This window comes from Mytilus californianus, unplaced genomic scaffold (genome assembly GCF_021869535.1).
Source record: "Mytilus californianus isolate M0D057914Y unplaced genomic scaffold, xbMytCali1.0.p SCAF_10, whole genome shotgun sequence".
Classification (NCBI taxonomy): Eukaryota; Metazoa; Mollusca; class Bivalvia; order Mytilida; family Mytilidae; genus Mytilus; species Mytilus californianus.
This window is the reverse complement of record NW_026262582.1, coordinates 48287168-48308701: the sequence shown is the minus strand read 5'-3', so window position 1 is coordinate 48308701 and position 21534 is coordinate 48287168. Positions and strand designations below refer to the sequence as shown.

Genomic DNA, 21534 nt, shown 5'->3' with positions numbered 1-21534 from the left:
TCTTCAGGACAAATATGTTATTGTTCCTGAGGACAAAGCTTCAAACAATATGCTTTTTTTATGTAAATTCTATTACTACGAGTAATTAGGAATAAGTGATCACGCGAGTGATCCCACATACAAAAATGTAACCTTTGATAAAGCTCAGATGTTGTCAAACCAATGTGGTTCATGGCCTTATTGAATATTTTAATGAACAACAGTTCTAAGGTCGTATCTTGTTTGTTTTGGATACCTAAAAATCATAAGCCTCTGTACAAACAATGATACAATACAGGCTCATCTGCATTTTCTTCAAATGAATTCACCGTTAGGTTAATCAACATTTTGTCCGCAGTGAAGGAGGGTTACAGAAGTGCTGCGACATTGTTTACTCGTGTAGTGGCATTAAACATAAGTGGATTCTGAAGAACTTTAAAGAACTTCTGGAAATTTTAAATTTCGGTCATTTTCTGAAATGAATTCTGTCAAAAACCTTTGTTTTTTCCACCCTTTACATCACCATACCACATGCCAAATTCGCTGTTAACATTCAAGTTGACTTGATAGTTTTTGACTAAAGACAGCCGATATAAGAATGCTGCTATTGGCACCGATGATGATTTGGCTTTATGTTTATTCAGTTATATATGTCGTTGAATTTCATTGTTGATGGCTTTGATATTGTAAGAACAATTGTTTGATAAAATGATGAGTCAACTCGCATCTTCGTTCGGAGGGTGTTATTTTACACATTAATGGGTAGCAAGTATCTATATTTACTAAAGCCATCTCATGACTCTTCCAGTTTTCAGGTAAATGCTTGGATAGAATCCAATATATAGCTGGCTATCGTTTCCTGACATAATAGCTGAATACCAAAGTGTATGGTCTATATTGCAAGAATTTCACTCTCTATACATGCTATAATCAATAGTTTGCTGTAATGAATGTGTATTCATTTATTTACTTTAATATATGACGTGCATTTTTCGTTCATCCGATTCACTAATGCAAATGCTCCGGTGTTTTTTAGAAGCTTGTGCTCGAATTCAGGTCTGATTTGATTATAAACCACAGATTTCTTGAATTCGAAGACTGTTTACTAACATCAGTAACAACAAGAGGATACTAGTCTATGAAATATGAAGGGTTAATGTTACTATTATTATTGAAATAATCCAGATTTTAAAACCTTTTTTGTGAAAGTTGTATGCGTCTTTGTATAATCTAGATACATAACATTGAGTAATTTTAAATCTAATTAAAGTAACTCAGGGATCTTATCGGTCTGTATACTAAGTATTATAATATCATCTGTGAAAAGTCTGAGCTAACTGGGGGTCCAGCAATCTTGCAAGTTGTCATTAACATATAACAGAAAAAAAACTACTGGATATTTGACTTTTAGATTCAGATAACTCTTGTATGAATTAAAGTAACTAATTTCACGTGAGCGTGAATGTCGCATGCCATGTAGGAGATTTAAAGAGGATGTTGGTGTTTTCAAGGTTTTAAGTTAAATGCTGTTTGACTATGTATTCCATTAACTTAACTTGCTATAAATGTAAGTCGATGAAATAGGCCCTAGAATGGAAAGTTCATATGCACTACTTTTTTTTTCAAAGGTCAAAATATAGGGCTGTGCGGCTTATTTTCAACATTTATATGCCCCGAACTTTTAAGAGTTAAAACTCCCCTCATGTTTCTCTTTTCATTTATGCATTGCCCAATAAAATGTATAAACATGAGCTACTTGCTGACTCATACAACAGAATGTCAAACCTCTGGTGGTTTGTGTTGGTTGAAGGAGGAAAGCATAAAAGCCCTACGTGTTGTGTTTTAGTCTTTGTGATATTATGTCGTGATTTATGTAAACCTTATATCTCATGTTCTCCTATAATAGCAAAACTAGGCTGTCTGATATCACCTTTTTATTTTAAAGTTTCAAATTTATACTTTAAACATTAACTGTATTGCCGGTATTGTTAAAGATAGAGAGGTTGGCAGATGAGATTGGTTCGGGTATCAGCAGGAACAATACTTAATATTAAGTTTGTTTTAGAAGCCAAGTGTTGTAGTTTATAACAAACTGCAACCAAATTGACTATGATTAACATTTGGGAATTGTTAAGAAACCAAAGCCCAAAATTACATAATTTAATCTTTTAGAAAGTTCGTAAGTCGGCCTGCTTAATATGTATTATGTGGAATGATATGCTAAGATACAGTATTAAATATAAATTACAGTATTATACTGGTATATAACTCCATTTTTAACTCAATTTGGATTTTCTTTTCTTACTAATTAAAAATTCTTATCACTCGAAACTTGCAAATAAAAAGCACCATAACATATTTTTTCCATCATTTTTTTCAGACTTTACCTTGTCAGAGGTCACAATCAGTAGATCATTACGACAAAGTAAAGATACATCGACAAAAGTACTTGGAATAGATAACCCTTCAGATCAAGATGAAAATAGTCTTGATAAGCGAGTTCTTACACAATATAAATTTGAAACGTTTCCGTCAGTAGCTGATGCATCAGCAAATCGTAATCCTTATTCCAAGAATATTCCACCGAGTGAACAATTATGTTTTGATGATACTGTACATACCAAAAGAGATGCGACTTTGGTTGCTCAAATACCTGATGGGGAAGAACTTCAGGGAGATGAATATTGTACTATAAGTACCAAAACTGATCAATTGTCTGTCCAGAGTAACAAATTGCAAGATATTCAAAGCACTAACGTTGATGATATTGAGCCGCCATGTATTTCTGAAATAACACTGGGAAGAAAGCAAACTAAGCTAAAAACAGCAGAAACCTTATCTGCTGCTTTCCAAGGAGGATCAACGGAAGTAAAATTACAAACAAGCAATACCATCATACCTTCATTGCCAGTTATACATGGAAATAACACGGACAGATTTGAGGAACGTGTGACTCCAACAAATGAATCATCTCTACCTGTTAAAGAAAAAGAAGAATTATCTCATTCTGGTTTTACTACAACAAATTTCATTGAGTCAACGAAACTGTCAGTTTCGATTCCAAAATTAGGTGACTATCACTTATCATAAAAAAAATACTGTTTTTTCATAACCATTCTTTACTTGATAGCAACAAAATAGGTACCCAAACATGTTAGCATATATATATTACTAGAACAATATGTTAAAACTGTAGAGGACATAAACTTAAAATTTTGAATTTCCAGTTTTTGTTTCATCTAACAGAATATATTTGTTTGTTGTTTTGTGTCGTGGCATTAACCTTTCTAAAATAGATGACACCATACTGCGATATATTTTTATGTCAAAAACAAGAAAACTAGCTATTTACCTGCCTCAATCGAATTCATATAAACTATGATCATGATGTTCTGTACATAAAACAAGCATGTTTTCTACACATTAAATTTGTTTTGACGTTTTGTTGTATAATTTAACATGTTATAATGTTGGATAACGGTGGCTAATTCCTTACGATAAGTATTGAAAAGCAGAATGACGTTCAGTTACTTTTTATATCATATACCTAATACAAAAAGAAACAAATACAACATTTCAGATAAAACTTATCTAAAAAAAATGCTTAATCATTTAAATTCTCTCCCTAAATGTTACATTTGATAAAATATAGATAATTACACTCAAACCGGAGATAGTGGCCGTCTACAAATTGTACTGAGGTTATAGTTTATGCTCCGTGTTGAAGGCCTAATTCTGACTTTCAGAAGAAGTGCAGCAATAAAATCGCGGTTCCCTTGCTTGTCGAAAAAACGAATGAAAACAAACCTATAATCCAGCATATTCTGTATTAGTGTTAATTACGCCGACTGTAAATTGACAATGTTTAAATCTCGGAAATCGATTGAAACAAAAAGAGAAATAAAAAAAAAAAAATACCGACCTCCATCGAAAATTCAATCCGAAAGGTCCTTTATCAAATGGCAAACACAAAAGCTGAAACGAATGGAAAACAACTCTCATATCCCTGACTTGGTACTGGCATTTCCTTAGATCACGGTAACAAACAAAAACAGTGAATTGCTTAAACTCTAAAATGAACGAAACCAGGTGCGTCGACTGCAAGAAAGACTGTTACATTATATGTTGAGACCATGCTCTAGTAAACCAATTTTAATCTTAAACGGTTATTGTGATCTGAACAGCTCTTGAAAGACTTCGCAATAAATTATTACGTCATTTTCAGTTCTTCAGATAATTTCCAAACTTCCAGACAGGTTAATTCAGTACTGTTCAGCCAATTAAGATCTGTAGTCAGTCTATGTTCAGACTGTTCATTATATGTAGCTGTTATTTACTTGTACTCAGACACATCATACTGAACAATACTGATTTGACTACAATGGAATTGTGTGAAAAATACTAAGTTTACTACAAGTCTGAAAATTGACTGATAAGTTGAATATGAATGTTTATTTATTATCCAACTTTTGATATCCCGGGGAGATCAAAATTACCGCTTCAGGCTTAAATTCATTTACTACTGATGCTTATCTGTTGCCCATATCATTGCAAAAATATTAATATAGATTCAAAGAGTATTGATTACTGTGTATAGGCATATAAAATTCTAGCTTTTAGTCATGTCAATTTATGCACGTACTGTTTGAAATCAAGGCAAAGATTTTGAATCTGAGGAAGAAACGTCACTGTAGTAAAGTTACAATACTTTCTGTTTTGATTTGTGATAAGCAATCTTTCTAAAAAAATGTTGTGTGTATGTATTTGCAAGGGTAAAAATGCCGAATCTTAATATCTTGAATTTCAGAATGTAAATCCCAATAGACAAATGATCGAAGACTAGCAAAGAAACATTTCAATCAAGTTTGGTTAAATTTCTAGGGAGGTTTGATCAACCTATTTTGAAGGGGAAATAAATTACAACAGACTAGCAAAACAGTTAGGATGAGTCAAGTTAACCTTTTTGTTTTTTTTTCCAAATTAAAAGAAGCGCATAAATATAATAAATTTATCGTACGATAATTCTTTTTTACGAAAAAAATTCCATAAAACTATTGCCGTTTATATAACAGATTATCTTGTTCTATAGGTGAATCTCATTTAGAAACAGACATCGGATTCCCAGAAAGAAGTATTACTTCCGAAGTGATCAGAAACCCTGGCATTATTGGAAAATTACAGAAGCTATTTGGGGTTAAAAAAGATGTGAAAGAAATAAAGGTGTCTATGACAAAAGAAAAATTTTGGGAGGAATCAGTAAAAGCTGGCAAGAAGAAATTACATCAGATGAAAATAGCTCCTGTAATTATATGGGACTTTGGAGGACAAGATGTTTTCTATAGTACACATCAAACATTTCTCACATACCGAGCTATTTATTTAATAGTCTTAGATGGTAGTAGAAACCTAGATGATCCTTGTCCATTTGCACAATATCTGCCTGGAAAAAGTGGACGTAAAACAGCACGAGGTAAAGTAAATTTTGAAGAGTAAATTGTTTATTGCATCAACCGGAAAATATTATGGGATTAAATGTACAAAATTATCGACCCCAAATCCCATATGATTTTACGGCCACAGATGTTTTCAAAATATGAAAAGAAAATCCATTGTCCTGCCAGTGATGCCTATTATCATGCACAGCAACTTGTGTAATCGCTGCATGTTTCACTTTGCATGCTCTCAAACAATATATATATCTCCAGAAATTGTTTCAATCTTATTTCCTAAATGTTCTCGAGTGCAGAAAAGTGGCTTTGACGTAGACAGGTAATATAGCTTTCCAAAAAAGTTGTGTCTCAAAATTGTCTTTGGGCTTGTCAACAATAGCTAATAGCTAATATTGCAGAATATCATAGCTTCCCATCCCCTGATGACAGACTAATGACGATTACTGAAATATTACAACTAATATTCCAAAAAGTTATAGTTAATGATTGTTTATTATCAAATCTGAAATTAGTAAAATGCATTCAGCTTTTCTATACGTCATTATCAAGCTAATGACATGGGGAACATAAAAATAAATTGACCACATTAAAAAAATGAAATGTTTGATAGTATTATGTAGTTGGATGCTATGAAAGTTCCAATGTTATTAAATCAGAAGGAGCAGCAAAGACAGAAAGTCAAATTATATGACATAAACCACAAAAAAAAAAAAGAGTAGGGAGACAAACTTTTAGCAATGCTTTTGTTTACTGAGGATTCTGTCAATGTTTAAATACAAGTCACTTTGGAAGGATACAATATTGTTAATAAGAGATCGTGTCTCGCCCCAAAAACACGCCGTTTACGCTGAAATTGTTATCCTATAATAATATTTTCTGTGAACCCTAACGTATATATCGTTATTCTAAATCATCGTTGTAACTTTCAACCGGTACACTACATGTTATTTTCATTAAGCACATTTACTGCGGAAAAAGATCTTCAAACTATCCCCATTTGAATTATCATTTGTATGTTTATTATTATCAAACGTTGTCAAAGTGTTTGTAATTCGACTGTTGGTGGTGTTCTTATGCAACTAAATTACTAATGTTACTGAGAGCAAAAGCAATGGAAACATACCCGGAGAATATAATCCTTCGTTTCTTTAATACTAATTTTTCACATTATTTCTTAAATAGTTTAAAACAAGATCGAAGATTGTTTAGATTTAAAAAGAAAAGCGAAAGATACATGAGGGACATTTAAACTCATAAGTGGAAAAAGAAACTGACAACGCCATGGCTAAAAAAGAAAAAGACCAACTAACAAACAAAAGTACACACAACACAACATAGAAAACTAAAGACTGAGCAAGACGAACCCAACCAAAAAATTCGGGTGATCTCAGGTGTTCATGAAAGGTAAGCAGATCCTGCTTCTCATTTGGGTACCCGTCATGTTGCTCATATTAGTTTAAACCCGGTAATAAGTTTAATTCGGTATGTCACATTCTGATAAAAAAGGTGTCGGGATTGTTGTTATGACATTAGGAACATACCCGCTATCATCGCTGACATGGATATGTCATAACGGTCAACCAACTCGTGATGGCGTCCGTAAAACTTACGAAAAGATGATTTCAACTTCACCACTTGGAACTCTTGGTGTAAAAGCTTCCTTGTGAGCAGCAACGTTTACTCAAGGAAATCATGATAGGAAATACAAGCCCTGGAATATCGTATCAACTGGGAGATATATACTCCATATGCAGGCGCTGCTGGAATGTTGCTGCATAGAAATGGAAAGTTTACAATTGGAAAGCTGAAATCATCTCTTTTGTCGTAAAGTTTTGTTTTCGACCAACCCTCATTGTCAATTTCTAGATGTAAGTCAAGATATGAGGCAGACTCAACAGTATATTTTATCTCTAGTTCGATGGGATAGATTCAACACAGTCAATTAATTTTGAATTATCTTGTGAGAGAACATCATCTATAAAGCAGACAGTAAAGTTAAAGGATACTGATAACTTCTTTTCTTTCTTCCTAAGACGTTCATGTATGAAGTCAATCTCATATGAATACAAGAACATGTCGGCAAGAAGAGGGGCACTGTTTGTTCAATTCCACTTGGAATGCCGATTGTTTGTTGAAAATCACGTCCTCCAAACGTAACAAATTTGATGTCAATCAAGAAATCAAGCATCTTGATAATTTCAGAGAAATTTTTGTTTGAATCAGAGTGATGTTTTACAAAGTAGGATTTATCCCTTCCTAAGACAGATAATTGTATCTACGTTGTCAATTCTGTTTTATGAAACAAAGCAGGACAAACTATTTCAATTCGTCTTTAGTTCGAAATGGGGAATACTAGTGAAATGTAGAAATGTTTTAATACTATTGCATAATGAAAGAGTCTTCAAAACATCCACATTCTTATTATCGTCTGTCTTTTATTTTGTAATAACGTGATGGTATAATTATCATCAGATAGAATTTTATTTTTAATCTACGATAGTTTGGTCAAAGCAATTACGATAATGTGTTATTGAAATACGTCCTCGAAATGTATATCATTTAATGTACACTGATGGCAAATTTTCGACATTTGTTTTCAAGACTACCTTAGATTTTGGATCAATACAATAGTCACATACTGTAAAGGAAGTGGACCAGGATTTCCAAAAATCATGATTGTCTTAACTCATAAGGATAAATTGAAAGCTGTAAGTATTCATTTGTTTGATTCTTAAGGTGCCGTTTTTTTTTATACATTTGTCTTTTTCAGTTGTGTCCTATAACATTTGAAAATATGAAAACATATTGATCGCCTAGGAACAATTTTCTTTTTTCAAATTGCTCGATTGCTAAAATAATACATGGAGTTTGAAGACTTTTATTGGTGTGTAATATTTGTCAACACAGTCAAAAACTTAATAAAGTTCGAACGAATTACTGTTTAGTTTGTGAGAGTGAAAAATCCGAGTTCACAAATTCTAGCTCTCTGTAAAAATATAACTCCAATGAAATGCACTGAAAATTATGCCCAGATAGATATTTCATGAACACTTACAAAATCATTTACCTTGTGTATAAATTATCAAATATGATGTCTTGATACGGGTTTCAACGTTGATTAACCTTTTGGTTGCTTTGACGTTCATCAATCAAATAAGACATAGCATTTATATTAAAACGTAGGAAAATAAACACTCTGCTGAAATTTGAGGTACATGCAATAATTGTGAAATGTGGTTGAACTGTATATGAGAAAAATATCCTTATTCGAAAGGATAGGATTATGAACAACTACATGTCGCCGTGTGGAACGCAACGATAGCAGTATGTGGCATAGTGTGGAATATAAAGGACACGGGCCAAATAATGTGAAACAATACACAAAAAAAATAAAATAGACCTAATTAAAGCTAATAACAAAAAAAACAAAAAAACAAGAAAAACATACTACAGAAATCAACGACAACCACTGTACATTATGTTTCTTGATGCTATTGGCGTAAGAAATACAAAAAATTGGCGTGGTTAAACAGTTAAACATTCATGTAAGCGCTCACATTTCCTTTGTCATGGAATAGCAGCAAAACAATACAGTACTTACGAAGCACACAAAAGCAACCACAAAATTTAGAAAAGAATAGAATGCCGATTTAAGAGCACTCAGAGTAAATGACAGATAGTTCAAAGGCAGTTTCAAATAATGAAGATATCATGTTTATCTAACCAAGATCATAAAGAAAGCCTTTATCCTATAGGAAGGTACATTATTTCAGATACGTTAAGCGGAATATGGCAAATTATACACTTAGATTTTTGAATATTTAAATAGGTAATCAATTTGAGACTGTGTAAGGTGAACTGAAGCTGAGGTTTTGTGATTGTTTTGTGAACATTGCACCTATTATCACCATTGTTAACTATGCAACAAAGAGTATGTCACTATCAGGCAAAAAATTCTTTAAAGTAGGAAAACGATGGAAACTGATGAGTTTGAGATTAAATTATTAATGATCGAAAATCATGATTCGGTAAACACGGAAGCATGCATTTGATACCGTTAACGAATTACAGCCAGTATACTTTAGTCGTAAGTGTTGCAATACACAAGAATTGCTTTTAATTTATGCTTTATTAAAAATATAAAAATACTTTTCTTTTGATAAACATATATTACGCCAAACAACTATCTATACTACTAAAATAACGAGGTCCAATTTGTAATCCGGCATGCACTAAACACGACGATTCAAGGAATTCAACTTTAGATATACTTAATATAGGAAAATCATGGTTAAAAGTTACACCATTCCAGACCCTTTTGTTTTCAACATTATTAATCTTACCAATAATTAACAAGTTCCGGGTCGAATCCGATACCGATACCAATAGTATAGGTCACATGTAGTTTCCGGTTTAGTTCTCCTTTATTTTCCCTTCACTTTTTGTGTACCACTACTATATTGTCGTGAGGAAACCAAGACGGGTTCAAACAGAAAGATTTTGAAAGCAGAGAAAACTATGCACCTTATAATCAGCATTACTTTATCAAATGACAACACGAATACTAAAATTCAAGGTTAGAATAAAAAGTAGGTACTTTAATTCAAGCGGGGACCAGAGATGTCGTGGGTGTGTTCTAGTGTCCTCATAAATCTGTCTTTACATTTCAAATAATTCTGTAGTTTGTCATGCTTCCTTTCATTCAGTTCAAATTCAAAGCATTGACCGTACTCGCTCTTTTTCCATCAATTATATTTGAATTTAACATTTTAGTCGTTTTATTTCAATGAAAACAATAACATTACGACTTTTGGTTTAATGCACAATTAAAAAGTACACATCCATATGTATATCCACCACAATAGGCAAGATATGAAAGTACACTATCATGTTAATTTAAATAAAAAATGGTTTCATAATTTTGATTGGAATAAAATGACTAAAACGGTTAACAAAATGATTGTTCATGTGCTAAATGTTATCATTACTCCTTGTATACGTACAATAAAGAAGTTAATTTTAGCAAATCACCATTGACCGTACTCGCTCTTTTTCCATCAATTATATTTGAATTTAACATTTTAGTCGTTTTATTTCAATGAAAACAATAACATTACGACTTTTGGTTTAATGCACAATTAAAAAGTACACATCCATATGTATATCCACCACAATAGGCAAGATATGAAAGTACACTATCATGTTAATTTAAATAAAAAATGGTTTCATAATTTTGATTGGAATAAAATGACTAAAACGGTTAACAAAATGATTGTTCATGTGCTAAATGTTATCATTACTCCTTGTATACGTACAATAAAGAAGTTAATTTTAGCAAATCACCAATTAAACTGAAAATGTACTTTTCAGGGGTAACATTTGTATTGATTTATTAACAAAATGCTAACATTTAAAGTATAAAATTTCATTATCGTTCACAGCTAGACGTTGAACCGAAACGCCAACAATTATTCCATGACATAGAACAGATGTTTTCTGGAAGTTCGTTGCTATCCCATTTAGTCATTAAAGATAAGATTTTTGTAAATGCTAGGAACAAGCATGATCCAGAAATGACCAAGATCAAAAAGATCATAATTGAACAAGCCATGGAGCAACCTACATGGGGCCAGAAACTTCCTAAATGCTTCATTCCTCTTAAACTAGAATTTGATTCACTTCTAAATCGCAACATTCCTTTGATAACCATGGAGCATATGCAAACAATAAACAACGTTCAGCCTGTTCGGCCACTGACAGAAGAGGAATTGAAAGTATTTCTAAAGTTTCAGCATTCTGTTGGACGAATCTTATACTTTGACGAAGTCAATTTGGATCAGCACATTATTCTTGCACCGACACACATGATTGATGCCTTTAAATCAATCGTAACTGATAGGAGATTCTGTGAAGATGACAGATTGAGACAGGACTCTTGGGATTTGATGAGTCAGAAAGGCGTTATCGGCAAGAAGACTATCGAAGAAATCTGGAAGAAGAATAAATACAAGAAGTTTCAAGAACATAAGGAATATTTACTAGGAGTCATGACACATCTTGATATCCTAGTTGAACCAAAACGGTATGATACATCGCACAAACGTATACTAGCCGAATTCTACTACATTGCAAGCATGGTTAGAACCAAGGATACAACTGGCTATCTAGAGTCGCCAAATTTTTCACAAAGAAACATCAGTATAGCATTTAGTTCATTATCGTCAATGATACCTCCAGCTTTATCATTTCGATTTGTCAGTTATTGCTTGAGTCTATTTGCAGTGAAAAGGTACGGACAGGAAATTGGTGAAATGCTGTTTCATATGTCTGCAGTTTTTACAATCGACCCATCTCTAGATATGTGTGTCAACTGTGATGATGACATCATTGTTGTCCGCCTTGTTCATTCAACAAATAGAGCACTTATAATGAGAGATCTAGCATCTAGTATAAGGGAATGTTTGGCTGTTGCGCTCGAGAAAATTAGCCAGCTTTACGTAAAAACAAGCAGCACAGGATCTGTTACAGGTAAAGCCTCATTCAGCCTTAGTTTGTGTTGTAGTTCACCGGTTGATCCCTGTCTCCTGTCCATGTGTAAACTACAAGAACAAGATGATACATGGATATGTCCAAAGCATGGAATTGAGCACACCAAAGATGTTCTATCTTCTTGGGCCCTACAAAAGGTAATACCATTAATGAACAAGAATGAAATTAGGCTAAATTGAAGAACCTTTTCATATTTATTCATGTATTTCATTGCCGCATTTCTAGGGATTTAACTCTTTATTACAGTTGTGAGACTAATACGGAAATAAAAAAGTCTATGACAATATATTACTTTCTGGGTATGTTTTCAGTGATTAATGTTAATTCAACATTCAAGATAAATTCACCAGATCTTGATTATAGTTAAGTCATTTTTCGATATCATACAAATTGCACATATATTCTAACACAAATTTTGATAATTGGAAAAACAAATAATGAATATTTAAAACGAAAAACTTATTTCACTGTTTTTTTTTTTGCTGGTGGATGTTTTAATCCAAGAATATCATCGACCCTGTAATCAGTACTTCTCCGCTGACATTAAATATCAATGATACGATTTCTCTGTTTATAGAATCTCACACGTATTCAAAACCGAAGAATTTCTACCCAAAATGCATAAATATCCACAGGCAGATTTCTCACATGTAACATTGTGGTTTCTAATGGTTTTCAGAACTGACTTTAAATTAAGCTAATACTAACAATGAACACTGTCCTTTCCTGGATCTTGATATCTTTATCTTTAACGGGAAGCTAAATACCAAAATTTATGATAAAAGAAATGAATTTTCATTTCCTATTGTTAATTATCCGTTTTTAGATGGTGACGTTCCCTTGTCGCCATCTTATGTTTTTTTTATAAATCTCAACTTGTTCGATTCGCTCCTGTATGTAACAACGTATTTGATTTCAACGAAAGAAATCTCTGTATTACTGAAAAATCATTACACCAGGGTTTTCGATATCACTAGTCAAAACATTTACTAAATGTTATCATCGGTACAAGGACATCATTCGTTAATATAAATCAACATGCAGACATCTTATACGTTCGGGTATTTCACATTCAATATTGTATGGTAATATTCTTTATAAAGCACAAAAATGTCGTCATTCACCTCTAAAGCTAACTAAACCTTTAAACAGGCTTATTCGAAAAGGATATAGTTACGATACTGTTGTCAAGTCATTAAGGATTGCATATTTTGGTATTAATATTGATTCACTCATAGGGTCTTTGCATCAGAAATAAACACATTTATTCTAAAACCAGTTGTTGGCATGATACGGGTTATGTTCTTCTCATATATTTTATGATGGTATGATACTAAACCCCTAACAGTAGGGATTGTACTTGATTTTCATATGATGTAGACATAATCTTTCAATCAGTTTAATTGAGGTCTGGAGCTGGCATGTCAGTAACTGCTAGTAGTCCTTTGTTCATTAATGTATCATTGTCATTTTGCTTAGTTTCTTTTGTTACCTATTCTGACATCGGACTCGGGTTTCTTTTAAACTGAGTTTTACTGTGCGTATTGCTTTGTGTTTCTTTATTCTACATTGGCTAGAGGTATAGAGAGAGGGTTGAGATCTCACAAAACATATTTAACCCCGCTGCATTTTGCGCCGGTCCCAAGTCAGGAGCCTCTGGCCTTTGTTAGTCTTGTATGTTTTTTTAACTTTAGTTCATTTATATGTTTTGGAGTTTAGTGTGACTGCTTTTTGGTTTGGCTGTTGTCTCTTTGACATATTCCCCATTTCCATTCTCAATTTTATTCAACTCTATCAACATCATATAATTGTAATTAATGCGATTCAATTAAAAAGTAGACAAAACGATCGTCGTTTTTTCATTACAAAAATACAATGATGTAAGGTTAATTTGAGCATGCGAATTATACGTGCTTCTTTATGAATTGGTCCAATTAATTGATTTTCGTGCACATTTGGATCAAACTGTTTAGTCAAATTTGTACTGCCAGTATGAAGCAGTTATAAATGATGGGCGACACATATTCTTAAATGAGTAACAGCACGTGCGTCATTTTTGTCACTCATGAAACTTGTTTGGTTATCAGAATATTTGTTTTATTCATATTACGCAATCTTTAGGTATCTGTGGACTGTAAACTGATCTGTTTAGTATTTTTTTGGTAATTCTGTTGTATGTTGAATTTATTGTTTTCAACCAGACTGCACTATAGTATCTTCTTTCTTTTTTTTTTACTTGTATTTATATCTGATTGAAATGTTGATGGAACATGTGGAAGGAAATGATAAATTAGTACCTTTTAAGAAGCAAAAGTTTTAAATCCCTCATGGATAGTTGACATAAGACGAGTCTGGATGGTATATTAGAGTTCCTTTTGGTGATATAGCTCTTCACGTTGTTGAGTACTTATACATCCTAAACATTTTTTTTTGGTTTTCAGCGTCCATAATAAATCATGAAAAGCGTGTTGCCTTCGCAAAGTTTGTAAAGGGTTATTTTTATTTCGTAACAACCAGTGCGTTTTAGAAATTAGAAAATAAGTTTGTTTTTAAACCAAACTGGCTTAGTCTGAATTGACGTTATACCTATAAATTTTCTTTGATACAAGAAGAACAGTGTACGTGTTGTCATACACCGTTATGCAGACGTATTTTCCTTTTGAAGATCCATATTTATCATGTCATATGACAATTCCATAGTTAAAGCCATTTATGAACTTGGTTTTTTTCTAAAGTGCACAGATGTAGATTTTAATGTTTACTTCAAAACTATTTTGCATTAAATTCAAATAATAATTCAGTAAACGCCACATTTACAAATGTTAATATGACTTACAAATATACATTGTAATTAAGTAGCAATGTGTTTCTTATTTTGAAATTAATTTAACAATAATTATTATATTTATTTTTCAGGAGGAAATTCAGTGTGGAATGGCATGCCCAGGTAATTCATATTTGACCAATTTTAACATTATCTTAATTTAAAAAAAATATGTTTGAAATAACTGATTTATTAGGGATTTATATCATGTTTTGTAAAAATTTACAGTTTATTGAAAAGTTACTGTTTTGGTCGAAAGCTAGTATGACAAGAAATTATGATTTTCAGTGCATAATTCATGATTAAAATTAGACTCATACAATTTATCCGTACAGACTTCTTAAATATATACTAGTGGTAGACCATTTCCCAATTTTGGGAATGGACAAAGAAGAACGGTTTTACTTTATCGAAGCATAAAACTTTTAACTTGTTTATTCGTACGCTTGTAATTTCATAACGCGTATTTGTGTTAGTATGTATATACCCTTTGTGTTTTTATTGTTTCATACAATTTGTCACAAACAATAGATAGTCTCAAGTACCAAGTCAGGAATATGACAGTTGTTGTCCATTCGTTTTATGTGTTTGTGCTTTTGATTTTGCCATTTGATTAGGGACTTTCCGTTTTGAATTTTGCTTGGAGTTCAAATTTTTTTCGATTAAATTTTTTTCTCAATACAAGCATAGGAATATTTTTGGAATAACTCCTGTCAGGTACATTCTAGTCTAAAGATGGGAAAGTAAGTATAGTTTATAAAATGTTTGAAAGCATGAAAAAAAATAGAAACAAGGTTTTAATTAAATATTTTGATCATGCCATGAAGCAATGTCTTGTTTGGTGGGTTGAAACATTCGGCAAATAATAATTCCTTAGAAAGGATACCAAGCGATAAGATACATGTGTGATATGATTTACTTGCGTTTAACAAGTATTTCTGTAATAGCCTTTATTACGTATAAGCAGTCCTTATTACTGCATTTCTTTTATATTTAGAAACTCATTATTCTTTGAAATTTTTAGCTACCGATACTGAATTCTTGAAGCAGTTTCCAACAGATATTCATCTGCGTCGGTTGTCAATGCAGTACAGCGTAAACGAAACTAAAGAGTTAGCAATTCATTTAGGAATGCAGTTTAACACATGGGAAAGGCTGTATGAGACATTTGGGGAAGAACCAGAAAGGTTGAACTTTGAAATACTTCGTAGATGTCTTAATGGTTCTAATATTACATTTAATGAAATAAGAAAAGCTGTTAAAAGTGGTAAAATACAGAACCCACACACTCTTTGCAAGGTTAGTTCAATTGATGCTTGAAAACTAATTTAACCCTGTCTAGCTCATATTCCTTGTCTGCGTGCAGTTTGTACCTCAAAAATTTATGTTATCATTCTTCAACGGTTTATATATCCTTGACTTTCAATGGTTTACTTCAAATTTCTCTCACAAAATATATAAAATTAAATATTTCCTTTCCTGCAAACTAATACTTGGTAATCATATTTTAGGTGGTGAGAGGACAGCCAATTGACTTCGGTAAGTTTAACAAAAAGCCATGATAGCTATATATTAGACATGTAAAGGACTATCATCAATTAACATTTTAAAAAAGAATGTCAATATATGACTCTTGTCGTAAACAAAGTTTATCGTTTTTTCCTGAGATAATAATTCTTACAACATTTTATTTCCAAATTACCGATCTGTGTATACATCTAGAAATTGACAATGTTAGTCGGTTGAGAACAAAACATTACGACAGAGAGATCATTTCAGTTTCCCAATTGTTAATTTTCAGTTTTTATGTAGAAACATTCCAATAGAATGGACAATATAGAGTATATATTTTGTCAGTTGATACAATATTCTAAAGCTTGCATTTCCGATTATGAGTTCCTGGATAGAGGGATGCAAGGAAGCCTTTAAACCAAGAGTTGAAGTTAAAATTATCCGTTCAAAATTTTATGGACGCCATCGAGTTGGTTGACCCTTTTGGAAGATGACGACGGATAAATATCGAATAAGATTTATCACTGGGTTTGAATTAACATGAGCAATATGACGGGTGCAACATGTGGAGCAGGATCTGCTTACTTTTCCGGAGCACATGAGATCACCCTCGGTTTTTGGGTCGTTCGTGTTGCTCAGTCGGTAGTTTTCAGTGTTTTTTTTTGTGTACTGTTTTTGTCTTTTGGTCATTTATCCTGTTTTTTTCCATGGCATTATCAGTTCGTTTTCGACTTACAAGTTTGATTGACCCATTGATGTCATTCGCCTCTTTTGAATCTGATATAACACACGTTTAACACAATATTTTTTCCCTTTGCCAATTGTAAACTAGTTTGCAATCGGACAAAATTGGCTACTGCCCATGCAAACCATTATAACATGTATAAGTTGAAAGCGATTTTTCGGAGTTTTAACCAATTGTCAATGATACATTAATATTGTTATTAAATGTTGTGTAGCTTAACAAAAGATTAAATGTAACTAGAATATTTGAAAAATAAAAAAAATAAAAAAAATACGCACAGTACGCAAAGATAAGTTTGTTTTCTTTTCCGCTAGTCAATGAACCTGTATTTCCCTCCCAAGGGAAAGATCTCGACAAGTAGATATCTGATTACAAGATTGAATTCCGAATTTGCCAATATATGGAGCACATAATTAAATAAATAGAAATGAAATATCTTTCAATATATTAGATCAGGAACCAGAAAAATGGGACTTGGTACCTTCAGAGGAACATTTCGACAAACTGGCTCCGTTAGTTGGAAACAACTCGTTGGCATTTCTTGTTGAGCTTGGAATGGAATTTGCAACCTGGGAGCATATCCGATTCAAACAAAATGACAGAGATTTGGTAAAACTTAACCGAGATATTTTGCAAGAGTGGAAGACTACATTTTGTAGCTTAAAAACTATTAGACCATCACTCAGACACATCGGTCAGGCTTTCAACAACATTGGCAAAAATATAAAAATCGTTGAAAACGTTTTGACAGACTTCTTTTGAACCATGTTTATAAATTTGTGTCTTTGATCTTACTTACATTAACAATCCTACAGATTCAATAAACGATTATTACTAACATGATAAATGCACATTTTTAGTATTTAAACACACATGTACAATTGCTGTTCTGTAATCATATGCTTAATGTCAGTTAACACTTGTAAATATGATACACACATTATCTACTTTCTTTGATGTTGTATTATACATTGCAGATTAAGTATTTGAGTTATTGTATGTTGTCCTTTTTAGAGCTTAGTTAAATAAGAATTCTTCAAATATTTCCTATTTAAGATGAAATAATATCTCGGGTAACAGGCTTAGCAATACTGTGATTCTGTTACACCAGCATCGATCGTTCCGATTCTTTTTAAAATAAAAGATAAATTCAAAGCTGATCAATGCATTATTCACCTGTTCTTCTTATCCTTCAAAATTACAATATTCGGTGTGAGCTATTTTCTTATTGTTATTCATAAATTAGCTCAACAAAATATGTGAATTGTTTTACGTTACTAGATGCTTTGATCTACTTTTGATTGTATTTTGAAACAAGATATTTTTAGGTAGTAACATGTTTAATTTCTAACGTCTGCGCTTTGAATGTTAAACTAAGTAAACTTTTGTTTTCAATAGTATTCACTGTGAACTGGTTAGACTTTATGTATATGCCCATACTTAGCTTTCGAAAAAGTCTACCTCAATTAATATCAGATGTATACAGTGTATATAAGCAATATATTATTTTTGATATAACAAGATGCTTTGTGTCTTACTTTCAAACAATTTATTCAAAATGTGCTTTATTCATTATTTCTTATAGATAAATCTTGAGATTACAAGAAATCACTTCAATTTTACAATGTCGCGTATAGCCTTTATAGTTTTAAATAATTAGTAGGTAATTTAAAACTTAATTTTTCTGTGAGATAACTTCTTTTTGGCAAAAACTGAATTAAAATAGTTCAAATTCTAACATGTTGATAATTGTTTTAGTGTTATGCAGAGGAGTTTGTATACGTCCTGTATGCAAACAATTCACATTAGCAGAAACATACAGTAAATGTTACATTGCAATTTCACACAAAGTAAGAATAATAATTAGTTCACTCTAATTTCAATTAAAAATCTAGTTCAATTAAAGTTTTCATTTTTTAAAGAGGATCATAGATACATTATTGCGATAATTTATGTTTGCATTATGTTTGTACTTACTTAAATCAGTCACCTTTAAAATTTAGTTGTTTCAGAGAATGTTCATGTCATAAAAGAAGTTTACGTTATGTTGATAAGGAATAACCAGTAGAAGTTCATTTTCTGTAAATTTATTGTTCATAAAATATTCAATTATAAGTTATAAGTATCTTTGGTGAGTTTGTTTTTTTATAGTACTGTGTAATAATTTAATTTAAGAGGATGTATTTATCTTTCCAATGTATTCATATATACTAATTTTATATCAAATTTCCACATTGCTCATTGTAAGGGTCATATTGCTTTAAACAAAATGACAAATAACAAATATCCCATGTTATGCCAACTCACATATAAGACTGTCATATAACCCACGAAACACTAATAAGTAAGGATGAAAGTTTTAATGATATAAGCTATGTTAGTCTAGTGATTAAACTAGTATGATTTGTGCAAATTTGGTGGGATTTTTCGGAAGTTTCGATAACATAATCAACTTGTTCAATACAACGTTCAGTGTTAAAATGCTTGCATTTAAACGCGTAGTGCATGCAGCTCGATTAATTCCTTGCAGTTCTGTATATAGTTTTCACATATTAGTTAACATGAATCTGTGTATATGTAAGCTATACTTCGAAAGTCAACATTTTTTTTATAATCTGAAAAAGAAGAAATCAATCGACACAAAACAATACAACATCAAGGATGGAAAGATAGCACAGGTTTTACAGAAATTAGAGTAAACATTTAAATTTTTTTACAAGATAAACACATAAGAATACCCCCTTCAAGATTTTAAGACAGATTGACTACAATCATATTCATTCGTTGGAACGTTCTATTTGTGATAATCCACTGTAAAAAAGACTTTGAGTTAACGCATAACATTTGTATCTCTTCAGGAACACTCGTTACAGAAAATATTTGATAGATATAAGAAGATGTTGTATAAGTGCCAATGGGACAACTCTCCATAAAAGTCACAATTTGTAAAAGTAAACCATTATAGGTCAAAGTACGGCCTACAACACGGAGCCTTGGCTCACACCGAATAGTTAGCTATAAAGGGCCCCAAAATTGACTAGTGTAAAACCATTCAAACAGGAAAACCAACGGTCTAATGTATATGAAAAAAGAGAAACGAGAAACACTTGTGAACCACATCAACAAACGACAACCACTGAACAACAGGTTCCTGACTTAGGACAGGTGCAAAAAAATATTCTTTTTGTTTATGTTTGGCGATTTGATTTTTTCTTCAATATATTAGTTTTTTTTTAGTTTTTGCTAATGCTTTTTATTTTTTTATATTATCAATAACCTTTAGTTATACATGTATGAATGGTGTGATATTTATGTAAATTTGATAACTACATATGTTTTTGTTACTTTAGAGGTGGTGGGTATGCTTTGCTTCATTTATAAGTTAAAGTCGATACCTTAGTTAGTTGTATAACTGGTATGCTATATATTCATGTTTTTTTTACTACATATTTTCTTAGAGGTCAAGGATGAGATTTCCGTAATATTCTTACAATATGTATACAATTATTAATCAAAATCTCTTAAAGTAGCTGTATATATATCATATATACAAGTTCAAAATGATTTGTGTCAATTGTCAAATTTCTGTTTGCAATACACCTAGATTGTTTTGTAGTTTTAAAGAGACGGCTATAGATCACATTTTTTTTTATCAAAACCTTTTATTTTTCTAAAGAAAATTGCAATGGTTTTTCGGGAACTAAAAGTAATTTTATAGGCTTTCAATAAACCTAATCATATTTTTTTTTCATTTATAGTCCTACACATATATATATATATATATTATTCAGTGGTCAGTGGTTTTAGACGAGTCCATCTCCACCCAACGCAACTGACTGCATGACACTTTTCAATTGTTGTCAGGGTTCTCCCAATTATATCTCTTTCGTGAAATAATTTATAGGCTAGTTTTCTTCAGTTAGTCTATGCAATGCCTCAAACAGAGAGCGTTCAGAACTTTTGAACTATCAATCAGATTTTCATCTTTTGTAAATAAGATATGTTTTTTTTTATAAATTGAATATGTTTGTTGTGAAATATGCAAGCTCTCCATGCAGAAACCAAAACCTTTTGTAGCATTTCATTGTTAAGTCAAAATCGAAAGTATTTTAACATACAAAAAAAGGTCTGCATGAATAAATGTTTTTCAACATTTAAGTTTAATTTCTAATATCAAAAAATATAGTAACCAACCTCTAATTGTATTTGCTTATTATTTTTTTTCTGCTGTACATTGATTGTTTGCTTTACACATTAAAATATCAAAGAAAGTGGTTGTTGTTATCCACAGCCTCGTGCAAAGACAGAAGTTAAACACGATACGTAAAATGTAGTTGAAAGGGGTATACACATGAGACTCAATTTTCTGAAAACTAACATATACATATATCAATATTTAGCCGGTCCTGTGCAGCTCTTGAAACGGTCCTTGTTGGCAACATTGGCACTTATCATTTATGCAATTGACGAGACCG

General features: G+C 31.9%; 1 protein-coding gene across 1 annotated transcript in view; it reads left to right on the top strand.

The window, feature by feature from the left end:
- Positions 1 to 21324, top strand: part of LOC127718253 (uncharacterized) — a 34138-nt gene extending 12814 nt beyond the window's left edge. The window contains exons 6-13 of the mRNA XM_052224248.1: positions 2360 to 3049; positions 5069 to 5449; positions 8031 to 8137; positions 10871 to 12115; positions 14895 to 14925; positions 15827 to 16101; positions 16314 to 16341; positions 17511 to 21324. Of these exons, the coding sequence (XP_052080208.1) occupies positions 2360 to 3049; positions 5069 to 5449; positions 8031 to 8137; positions 10871 to 12115; positions 14895 to 14925; positions 15827 to 16101; positions 16314 to 16341; positions 17511 to 17821 (3068 nt within the window). The 3' untranslated portion in view covers positions 17822 to 21324. The remainder of the gene's footprint in view (positions 1 to 2359; positions 3050 to 5068; positions 5450 to 8030; positions 8138 to 10870; positions 12116 to 14894; positions 14926 to 15826; positions 16102 to 16313; positions 16342 to 17510) is intronic.
- The last annotated feature ends 210 nt before the right edge of the window (positions 21325 to 21534 follow it).